Below are 11,998 nucleotides of genomic sequence, written 5' to 3'. Positions count from 1 at the left end.
AGGATATTTCAACTAGAGTTACCATTTAAGCGATTTAAGCTCCAATCACCTTGGCGGAAAAATTGTTCTAGTATTTTTGTAATTGATTGCAAAAAGATGGATACGGGGCACGTAAGGCATCCTGACAAGTCAATACGGGACGCAAAACAAAATCGAAATATGTCCTGCATAAGTGAAACTTCTGATAACCCTAACAATTAAGTATTTCCCCCATTTTACACACGAAAAGACTGAGTCTCGGTGCGTTAGGTTTCTCATAAGGACAGGTCGAGCCAGGATCTGAACAGTAAAGGGCAGGGATCCTCTGAGAACCTATGAGCCCCTGACGCCCATGCCCTGCGCACGAGTGTGAGCACACTGCTAACCTGAGGTCGGCTAGGAATCGGCAGGATGTTTGAAGGGAGGGTGCGCAACTGATTAGCAGCGGGGAAGGAAAGAGAAGCGAGGCACCGGACTGGGACATCTGGAAGACCGGGAGGAGAACCCGGGTAGTGCTTTAAGTTCTCGCGGCGCCCCGGGACCTGGCTGCTACAGCGGAAGGCTTCGCTGGAGGCCGAAGCCGGCAGAGTGGGGCGGGACGCGGTAAGGCCCCGCCCCCGGGCGCGTCCGTGTGCGTGGCTGGGGGCGCAGCAGAGTCCCACTCCATGATGCGGGATCTGAGGACAGGGCAGAGCCCTGGCGTGGAAGCCCTCACCGTAGGGACCGGCATTCCCAACGTCCCGCCGGGCCGCCTCGCAGCTTAAGGAGGGCGCGGCCCTGCGGCGGTGCGCCCACCCTCATCCCAGCGGGTGCCGACGCCCCCATCCACGCTCTGTGCGCGCCTCCGGCCCCGCCCCCGCCTCGACGTGCCCCCCGCGCGCCGCGCCCCCCGCCCACCCGGCACGCCCAGCCGCCCCGCCCGGCAGCCGCGGGCCTGGAGCTGCCCCGCGGGCCTGAGCGACCCTCGCAGCCGCAGCGTCCTCCTCCGCCGCCATGGACGTGTATCCCCCGCACCGGCTGGGGCTACTCCGCGGGCGGTTCCCCGGCGGCCCCGGCCGCGGGTCGCCCTCCGTCAGGTACGCGGGCTGATGCCGCAGAGGGGAGGCCGGGCTGGGGGTTGCGGACTGTTGGGGTCTGGCGACGCCTCCCGCCGCAGGGCGTGGTCCGACATGGCTTCCTTGCAGATGGTTTTCCCTAAACGGCTGCCAGAGAAACGTTTCCCCAGGAACGGCGCCGTGTGTAGCGGCTCCCACAATGGCTCCCCTGTAGACGACTCCACAGCGTCTCCTCTATAGAGACCCCCTACTATGACATCTCCGCCTCCGTAGGTTTCTCCCAGAAAAGATTTCCCTGTGGAGAACCTCCGCAGTGGGTTCTCTATGCGTAACTCATTTGCCTTCCCCTTGGAATATTTCCCCCAGAAAAGGTTATCTATGGAGACCCCCCCCCCCCACAGTATTCCCCTGGATATAACCCCCAATTAGGTTCCCCCAGAAACGACTTCCATATAAATCTCTCATACAGTAGGTCTTCTCTAGAGCCTTTCCCTTGACAGCCGCGTCCCTAAAGAGTGCCCCCCTCCCGCCCCCTGCATATACACACGCTGACAGCATCTTCCTTATTGCGCATTCCCCCACCTCCCCATGCCCCAGACTGCATCGCGACGCTCTCTCATTCCACAATAGGGAGCTCAGGTTGGGGGAAGGTGGAGGTCATTAGGCTCGCAGGAGAGAAAACTAACCGGACAAATAGGAAAAAAAGGCCAGAACTCCCGAAATTAGCGGACCCAACCCCTGAGGAGTTGGCAGACCCCAAGCCCCTGAGGTTAGAGACCGAGCCTCTGGGTGCTTCGGGATGGAGATATTGGGGAGGGTCCCCGCCCCCTTTCGTTAAAGGAAGATCCATTTCCGATTTCTGCTCCCAGTGCCTTTGGGGCTGACCTTGATAGTCTGGGCATTGTTTGCGATGGAGCTGTTATGGGGCCGCCCGCAGAGAACGGAGATTGGAATGAAGGAGCATTTGCGGCCGAGATCGTTGAGAGGGAAGAAAGGAGAGAGAGCGGAATGGGCTTTGGGACTGCTAAACTGTCATTAAATCAGAAGAGCGATTTTTTGTTTTCCTTTTTCTGTATTTTAGCAGTTTAGCAAAGAAAATATGTTCCCTTGAAAGGAAGCTGTTAACTTATATGTTAAAATGGCTTTTCTTGTATTCTTGTTACGGTACTTAAAGCATTGTATTTTTAACTTTTTGCTCGCCAATCTGTTTTGTTTTTGTTTTGTTTTAACAAGAACAAATTCACGGAGAGCAAGAACTAAATCTTAGAATCCTGTATCTCTCTTACTTCCTGGCATTCCTTCCCCCACCCCAGCAACTAATGCACATTTGTTGAGTGAATAAAGAATGGAGGAGGTAGGGCTCGATACCCATTTGCATTTGGGAGTCCTAATTTGCTTCAAATTTGGCAGGTGACATTGTTGGAACTCCTGCTCTGCCCTTCAGTGGAATTCCTTGTGTTCCAAGTGTTTAGCTGCTTATGGTAACCATCTCCAATCTGTCCTAACATTTCTGGCAGCCACTTTCACTGTTAGAAAATATTTGAACTCTGTACAGAATAGAAACTGTGGAGGATACTTTTTTTTTTTTAAGTAGGCTCCATTCCGAACAGTGGGCTTGAACTCGTGACCCTGAGATCAAGAGTTGCATGCTCTACCTGCTAAACTAGACGGACACTCCTGCACTGAATACTTTAGAATTTAAAGCAGCCATCCATTAAATCTAAGCTCTGTGTAGACGTGGGGTTGATCCTAGATCATCTTCAGCTTAGGAATCTTGAGTCTTTGAAACTTTTAGGAGAAAAAAGCTTCTCAGTGAGGGGCGCCTGGGTGGCTCAGTCGGTTGATCGACCGACTTCGGCTCAGGTCATGATCTCGCGGTTCGTGAGTTCAAGCCCCGAGTCGGGCTCTGTGCTGACAGCTCAGAGCCTGGAGCCTGTTTCGGATTCTGTGTCTCCCTCTCTCTCTCTGACCCTCCCTGTTCATGCTCTGTCTCTCTCTGTCTCAAAAATAAATAAACGTTAAAAAAAAAAAAAAAAGCTTCTCAGTGAAATCCATCTCTAACTGCTGCCTTTCTTGTTTCTAGGAGCATGACAGTGCACAGCATTTTTTTAAATTAGTATTTTTATGTTAGATTAATGTTGTTAATCATAAACTCTGAATCTTAAGTGGTTTGAGTGAAACTTGTTAGTCCTCAGACAAAGGATAGTGCAAGGAACCGCAAGGCCTGGCTGTTCTATATACCTTTGGTAAAAGAAATTTAGTCAAGGTTCCCCTCCTTTATCCTACCTCCACAGAACTGAACATGCTTTTCTTACTCATTTAAGCCTTTTCCTGACTTTGGGCACTGAATGGCAGGTATGGGCTTAGCACTTTCCTGTCACCCATATTTGGCTGCTTTGCTGCACTCTGACTCCTGACTGATGAGAGAGGCAGGCCTAACTGGTGAAGTCACATTCCTAAAGACCCATAGATAGTACTTTGCAAGTGTGTGGTTCTCTTCTAGCAATGGAGTTCATTTTCACAGATGGAGAATAGAGATCAGGAGTTAAAATGATACTTAGAACTAGAAGCTTCTTTATCAGGATATGGTAGTCATCATTGTTGCCCATCAACTATTTTTGGCTTCCACCTCCTGGGCATGTGCTGCAATTATACTTGCTTGCCCCCTTGAAGTTGGGTATGGCCTTATGAGTTGTCTTTGATGAGTGAAGTGTGCTCAGAAATGGCAAAAGCTTCTGGTGTGTAATTTGCCACTATCTTTCCCTCTCTTATGGTGACTGTTAGTGCTTCAGCTGGTGGCTTGTCCATTAGTCTGGTACCCCAGAGCAAACCTCCAGGTAACCTATGTTTGACATGTAGAGCAAGTAGTAAACCTTCATTGTTTGAAGCCACTGAGATTTTGGAGTTATTACCAAGTAACTATCTTGACTTGTACTAAGGAACCAGTGGAAATAGCTGAAATATGCTTTCCTCTTTCAAAAATCTTTTTCTGCAGAGGGACCTGATCCTGCTCAGGACTTGTTTATTAGTTTAAATTTTACTGGTCTTTATACACATATCACCTGTGCTAGGTGTTGTGGATTCAGACAAGGCAGGCCCTGCCCTCAAAGAGCTCCTTTATAAGTGGAAAGAGAAATAGCAAAAATAATAATAAAGAGTGTTGAGAAGAAAAAGGGCTGAAGGAACAATAATGTTGGAAGGCATAGTCGGTTTTGAGCTCAACTGTTGGAAGGATGAGGTTGCCATTACCTATACTGGAAACACTGGAATTAGAGAAGGTTTGTAGAGAAAATAGAGTTCAGTTTTGGCTTTATTCATTTTGAGTTGCCTAATAGATATCCAGATGGAGATATTAGATCTGGAGTTGAGGAGAAAGACTGGGACTGGAACTACCATGCTGATGACTCCCACATTTTTATTTTATCTATGAGACTGGGTAGAGATCCAGGGAGTAAATGTAGATAGAGAAGAAGACCAACATCCAAGCCCTGGAATATTCCATATAGGAAAGACAGTGTAGAAATGGTTTCCAGTTTGGAAACCATAATGGACAGTGGGTTCCTACTTTTGAGATAGGAAAAAAATACAGGACAATCATGGAAAGTCAAATGACGGATACTGTGGATGAGCTGGTGAGACTAAGAATAGATTATTAGATTTGTTAACATGGAGGTCATTTGTGACCTTGACAAGAACAGGTTTGGTGCAGCGGGTTTAAGAAAAAATGGGAGAAGAACTGAAGACAGTGAGTATAGATAGCCATAATGATGTTGTTTCAAGGATTGAAGAGCAGAGCCCTATGGATATGGCTATGACAGACAGCAAAATAATAGGGTGTGGCTATAAGGGCAGAGTAATAGGGCTGTGGTTGGAAGAGTGGAAGTGTTAGAGTTCTTTTTGGTTTTAGGTGGGCAGACATTATAATCCATCTGAAAATGTTTGAAGTTGATTAGTAATGATGGCGTACAGAGAGGCAAATTGGTGATTAAAGAGAGAGAAGGGAAAATTGCAGGGGTGAAGTCCTTGAGCAGGTGAGAGGGAATAGGGTCTAGGACATAAATGGATACATTGGTCTCAGACTAGATAGGTACATGGACAGTTCATCTTTGGTGAGTGTATGGACCCAAATGCTGGTGGGTTGGTGATCGAGAAGCTAAAAATCTTTAGGGAATGTAGAGAACTGAATGACCCAGAGGTTTGTAGGTATTTATAACAAGAAGGGATAGTGGAAGAAGGGATAACGGGTAGTTATTGTTGGATGACATGGAGAATCAGCCAAAATAAAATATAGCAAAAAGTTTAATTAATTAATTTTCTCAAAACCAGAAGACATGAGTTTCCAGATTAAAAGGACTCACCATTAGTCCAGCACAACTAATTTAAAAATATCCATGCCAAGGTAGAACATCATGAAATTTTTGAGCACTATAAAGACAAATCACATAGATAGGGTCAGGAATCATAGTATTGTAGCAAAATTGGAAACTAGAAGCTAATGGAGAAGCAGTGCCTTCTGAAGGAAAATGGATTCCTACCTAGAATTCTGTATCCAGGCATACTCTCAGGCAGATGAAGGATGAAGACATTTCATACATGCAAATTCTCAAAGTTTGACCTTCCATGCACCCTTTATTAAGAAGCCGCTGGCAGGGGGCACCTGGGTGGCTCAGTCAGTTGAGCATCCAAGTCAATTTCAGCTCAGGTCATGATCCCACAGTCGTGGGCTTGAGCCCCGCGTTGAGTTCTGCACTGAGCGTGGAGCCTACTGGGGATTCTCTCCCCCTCATTCTGCCCCTCTCCACCCTTCATGCACACGTAGGTGCGCTGTCTCTCTCTTAAAACAAACAAACAAACAAACACTGGAAGATGTGCTCTAGCAAAGCAGTCTGATTAAGGGGTTCCTGTTCTGGGGATCCTCTATAAGGGACTCATAGGAAGGGCTTTCTTTGTTACCTCTGGAAATTACCAAAGGGCTGGGACCATTTTGTATTACCATTTCCCACATTGCTTACCCTGGTACTTATATCAGTGTCTGGCACATAGACAGCATTCACTAAATATGAATTGCTGTTGTAAGCTATTGTGAGATATTGCTTGCATGAATTATTTATTGAATGAATAGAGAGTAATTACAGTTGAAGCTGTGGGCTATGTTAAATTTCAGGAGTGTTCAGAGAATGAAGAATCATATGTGAGCTAGATGGTGAGAAGTGGTTCACCATAGTGATGCTGTATACAGTGCACTTTAGTAAAGTCTCACAGAAACAAGTTACTTCTTCAGGTGATACATAGTGGCCAGTGGCCAATACACATGGTACTCTTGTAGTTTACAGATCTACAGAAGTAATAATTACTATTGTACACATAATCCTGCCTTAAGGAAACTCAGAATGCAAAGCAAGGCTATGACTTTGTATATCTGAAAATGCAAAGCTTTACCTCCTATACTTAGATGCTGGCCAGGGAGGCTTGGTGTGGTGTCTATAGAAGCAAAGATGGTTGTCTTATTTCTGGCCCAGAGGTAGAGGTCTGAGTATCTGTCTTTTTACTTGTGTCTAGGATGACTGTGTACTGAGGACTCTTATTTAGTGAATACTGTGGCATTAATAGTGCACAGTATCTTGATAATGTTTCCTAACTCTTGGGCTTGTCTATGATGTTCTGATTTTTAGAGAAGGGAGTGAATGAGATGCAGATGCCCTCCAGAGTTACACAGCTTAAATTATTGTTGTTTTTGCCCTGAAAGTTTAAAGAAAAAGAACAGAAAAATCAGAGTCTGCAGCTGGGGTGTTTAAAAATTTTATATGTGGGTGTCTCAGTCGGTTAAGCATCCGACTCTTGATTTTGGCTCAGGTCATGTTTTCACGGTTTATGGGATCTAGGCCTGAGTTGGGCTCTGTGCTGGGAATGTGGAGCCTGCTTGGGATTCTGTCTCTCTCTCTGCCCCTCCCCTGCTCATTCTCTCTCTCTCTCTCTCTCTCTCTCTCTCTCTCTCTCTCTCTCTGTTCCTCCCCACCCCGGAAATAAATAAATATTGGGTGGCTCAGTTGGTTAAGTGTCCAACTTTGGCTTAGGTCATGATCTCATAGTTTGTGAGTTCGAGCCCTGCATTGGGCTCTGTGCTGACAGCTCAGCGCCTGGAGCCTGCTTCGGATTCTGTGTCTCCCTCTCTCTCTGCCCCTCCCCTACTCACACTCTTTTTCTCTTTCTCTCTCAAAAATAAACATAAAAAAAAATTTTTTTTAAATAAATACTAAAAAAAGTTTTATCTGTGATTTTGAGCCCCGGTTTGAGGAAAAGTCAGCTCACTTGGTATGTTTTTTATTTTCAACTTCTTATTTTGAAATGATTTTAGATTTATAGATGAGTTGCAGATATGGTAGAGTATTCCTATATAGCCCTTATCCAGCTTACTCTGATGTTAACATCTTATGTATAACCATTTTCATTTATCAAAATCCTGGTATAGTGCTTTAGTTTACTAAGTAACTTTTGTTTACTTGGCTTTTAGTATTCCAGACTATTTATTTGAGTTTCCCCAGTTTTCCCACTAATGTCTTTTTTCTACTCCAAGATCCAAAGATCCCACATTGCATTTAGATTTGGCATGCATTTAATAGTCAAAGAAGTGAGGGAAAATAATTGTGGATGCTTTCTGAATGAAGACTTGTGAAACTGACTTTACAAAGAGCAGATTGTGTGAGGAAATGCTCAGAGAAAGACAGAGAAGAGGAAGAAAATGGAAAATAAGATGTTGTTCCACTAGAGTATCATGAGAACAGACTTCCAGATAACATTTTCCATGTGTGGTAGGTAGCATTTTATGAAGTCCTTGAATTTAGTTTGTGGAGTATTTTGTACACCCTAGTTTATGAAATATGTATAGACATGAATTGCAAATGGGCACCAGTTTTAACCATTTTAGATAATGTGGCCTATCAGGAACTATGTTTGCTAGCTGGTCAAAGATGCTTAACAATAATGACTTAACTTGGGGGGTTATTTTTTCTTAAAAAAGATGTTTGTCTAAGGAGTGTAGGCTAGTCCTGGTATAAAGTCATCAGGGAGGGAACCAGGCCTCTTCTGTGTATTTTGGTATTTTTAGCAAGTGGATTCCATGGCTTCATGGTCACAAAATCGCTGGAAGAACTCCAGCTATCATGTCTGTCAGGCAAGGGGAAAGAGAAAGGACAGCTCTCCTAGTTAAGTTGATTCTTTCTCTTCAGAGAGTTTCCCCAGAAGCTTCCACATGATAGCTTCTGCATGTCTCATTGGTCAGCCCTAGAAGCAGAGGAACTGCACCATTGCTTGCCCCAAATAAAATTGGGGTACTGTGAGTGAAAAAGAAGGGGAGAATGGATATGGATGAGGTGATTGTCTCTCCCTCAGTGAGGTAGCATCCTGGAATGAAAGTTACATTACTTAGGATTACTAACAGCTTTGGTGAGCTGCACCAAAGTGCTGGGAGAAAATGAAGGTCATTTAAATAGTTGATGATGCCAGTGCATTTCTCGTTCATATCTTATGTGTGTATCTCAGTTTATCAGTGTGTAAATCACTTTGAGTTTATATCACTTATAGTCAGTGGTTAATCATGTTTTGACCATGACAGTGGTAATGTTGGCTTTGCTTTTTCCATTGTAAGTTATTGCTACAGCAAAGATACCAGTAGGAAATGACGTTTCTTGCGTTGCTACACATCCTGTCTTCTTGCCTTTCTTCCAAGTCTCTAGTTTTTTGTTGTTGTTTTATTCTGTGTTTTTTTTAAGTTTATTTATTTATAATGTTTATTTATTGGGGGGGGGGAAGGGCAGAGAGAGAGGGAGACAGAATCCAAAGCAGCCTCCACGCTCTGAGCTGTCAGCACAGAGCCTGATGTGGGGCTTGAACCCACAAATCGTGAGATCATGACCTGAGCCGAAGTCAGACGCTTAACCGACTGAGCCACCCAGGCACCCATAAGTTTATTTTTTTAGTAATCTCTACACCCAACGTGGGGCTCAAACTCAAGACTCCTAGATCAGGAGTCATGTGCTGCACTACTGAGCCAGCCAGGTGCCCCCTCAAGTCTCTAGTTTTGCAAGGGGAGTAAATAATTGCCACTTTAACTCAGAGCCAAGTTTCTTAAACCCTGGAAGTCCTACAATAGCTTCTTTTGGGGCACCTGGGTGGCTCAGTCGGTTAAGCATCTGACTTCGGCTCAGGTCATGATTTCCTGATTCATGGGTTCATGGGTTCATGGGTTCAGGCCTGCGTCTGGCTGTGCTGACAGCTAGCTCAGAGTCTGGATCCTGTCTTCAGATTCTGGGTCTCCCTCTCTCTGTCCCTCCCGTGTGCACACTCTCGCTCTCTCTCTCTCTCTCTCTCTCTCTCAAAAATAAATAAAACATTAAAAAAAATGTGAAGAATTAATGAGTTGGGATAAAAGCTGTAAGTATTGAAAAGAGATAAAATTGCTATGATTTACTATTTGGAAAACTATGGTAATAGGTAAAACTATTAGAACTAATAAGAGTTTATCAAATTGTTTGAAAAAGGTAATGGACTCAAGATCACATTCAAAATGGGAACAAAAGCTGTAAAATATCTAGGAGTCAACCTAATAAGGAATGTGTAAAACTTATATAAATAAAAATATAAAACTTGACAGAAGTACGTAAAACAGGAGAGGAATGAATGGAGAGATATATCATGTTCCTGAGTGGGGAGCTCAGTGCTGACCAGATTGTATGATCACAATATAAATTCTTAGTGGGAATTTTTCTGGAACTTGACAAGCTGATTTTATAATTCATCGTAAAGAGAAAATGTTCAATAAAAGCCATAGACTCTTTGAAACAATGATAGAAGGACGTGCACTATCAGATAAAAATATCAGATAAAAATAATCTATTAACAAAGTTCAAGTAATAACATAAAACTCTGATTATTGTTTTAAATGTACTATTTCTGTGAGAATAGGTAAATAGATCAAATAAAGATTGAAAATGTGGATCCAGCTTTATATAATAATTTATCATACACTAAAAGTGTCATTCTAGATCAGAGGACTAAAAGGAATAATATGTAGTCTTGGGACAATCATTTATATTTTGGAGGAAAAATACAGTTATATTCCTGCTTCACAAAAGTAAAAAAGCAAATTTCATAGGAATAAAGAGATAAATGTTTAAAATACACACACAAATAAAATGGAAAAATTGGCATTTTATTATTTTTTTAAATAATAGTGAGTGGGGAAGACACAAAAGGAAGACATAAAACTCCTAAGCCTAAAAGTAGAGTTAGGCAGATTTAGTTCTGTAAAACTTGACAGCTCCTGTGTGAAAGATACCATAAACAAAGTCTAGAAGTTTAGAGAAAATACTTGCAACATATGACCAAAACACAATTTTTAAAATATGATGGAATATATAAATTATTCAGACCCCCCATGACTAAACAGAAAATGGGTAATGAACAAGAATGGGCATTCACAGGGGTGACTGGGTGGCCCAGCTGGTTGATTGAGCATCTGATTTAGGCTCTGGTCATGATCTCAAGGTTCTTGAGTTCGAGCCCACATTGAACTCTCTACTGTCAGCACAGAGCCTGCTTTGGATCCTCTTTCGCTCTCTGCCCCTCCCCCACACGTGCACACTCTGTCTCAAAAATAAACCTAAAAAAAAAAAGTAGGCATTCATAGAAAAAGAAATATAGATGATCAGTAAAACATTTGACAGCCTCTCTAGTGATTAGGGAAAAATGTAAATTATGATAATAACTCTAACTATTAACATTAATTGAAAAGTGATAACACATGGTTTAGAAAGTTGTGGGGAACAGGTATTCTGGTATATGTAGGTGACTCCTTTTAGAAAACAATTTGGCAAGATCTATCAAAATTTTAAATGCGGATACCTCAACTTGCCAGTGCTACTTTTTAGGTCTCTACCTTGCAGAAACTTTTGTACTTATGCCAAAGATGGATATAGTTATTCTTTTTTTTTTTTTTTTAATTTTTTTTTCAATGTTTATTTATTTTTGGGACAGAGAGAGACAGAGCATGAACGGGGGAGGGGTAGAGAGAGAGGGAGACACAGAATCGGAAACAGGCTCCAGGCTCCGAGCCATCAGCCCAGAGCCTGACGCGGGGCTCGAACTCACGGACTGCGAGATCATGACCTGGCTGAAGTCGGACGCTTAACCGACTGCGCCACCCAGGCGCCCCGGATATAGTTATTCTTTGAAGCATTGTTGCTATTGCAAAAATAACAAATGTCCTGAATGTTCATAGTGGCTAAAAAAAAGAATACAGTACAGCACTTTTAAAAATGCAGTTGAGGGGCGCCTGGGTGGCTCAGTTGGTTGAACGTCCAACTTCAGCTCAGGTCACGATCTCGCAGTCCGCGAGTTCGAGCCCCGTGTCGGGCTCTGGGCTGATGGCTCAGAGTCTGGAGCCTGCTTCCGATTCTGTGTCTCCCTCTCTCTCTGCCCCTCCCCCGTTCATGCTGTGTCTCTCTCTGTCTCAAAAATAAATAAAACGTTAAAAAAAATTAAAAAAATGCAGTTGAGTTCTATGTACTAACTTGGAAAGATCTTAATGTATAATGTTAAGTGAAAAAAGCATGTTGCAGAGCAGTTACATATCTCATGATTATGATTTCATGTAAAAACAGTCCACCTCTGAAAAAAGCCTCACCCAAACTATGTTACTGAGAGATTCACACCAAATTGTTCACAGCAGTTTTCTATTATAAGGTGAATCAGATTGGTGTGAGGATTCACTTTGTAAAACAATCCAAACACAAAGCATACAGAATATAAGGACAGTATATTCATTAATTGTTTAATTTTGAAAATAAAAAAGTTAACATAACTTATGGAGAAAAAATGGGCAAAAACAAAATTTTGAGGTTTTTTTCCCTTCACTTCCAGGGACCCAGGATAATGAAATATAAACAGGAAAATATACCTGGCCATGT

The 11,998-nt window shown here is 43.2% G+C and overlaps 1 protein-coding gene across 3 annotated transcripts in view; it reads left to right on the top strand.

The window, feature by feature from the left end:
* Positions 1–528: 528 nt before the first annotated feature.
* Positions 529–11,998, top strand: part of DNAAF9 (dynein axonemal assembly factor 9) — a 132,012-nt gene continuing 120,542 nt past the window's right edge. For all 3 annotated transcript variants that reach the window (XM_043602786.1, XM_043602785.1, XM_043602784.1), the window contains exon 1: positions 529–1,055. In XM_043602786.1, the coding sequence (XP_043458721.1) occupies positions 973–1,055 (83 nt within the window). In that variant the 5' untranslated portion in view covers positions 529–972. The remainder of the gene's footprint in view (positions 1,056–11,998) is intronic.

The sequence above is a fragment of the Prionailurus bengalensis genome, chromosome A3 (genome assembly GCF_016509475.1).
Source record: "Prionailurus bengalensis isolate Pbe53 chromosome A3, Fcat_Pben_1.1_paternal_pri, whole genome shotgun sequence".
Classification (NCBI taxonomy): domain Eukaryota; kingdom Metazoa; phylum Chordata; class Mammalia; order Carnivora; family Felidae; genus Prionailurus; species Prionailurus bengalensis.
Note: the sequence above shows the minus strand (reverse complement) of the source record. Positions and strands in the feature narration are given on the sequence as shown.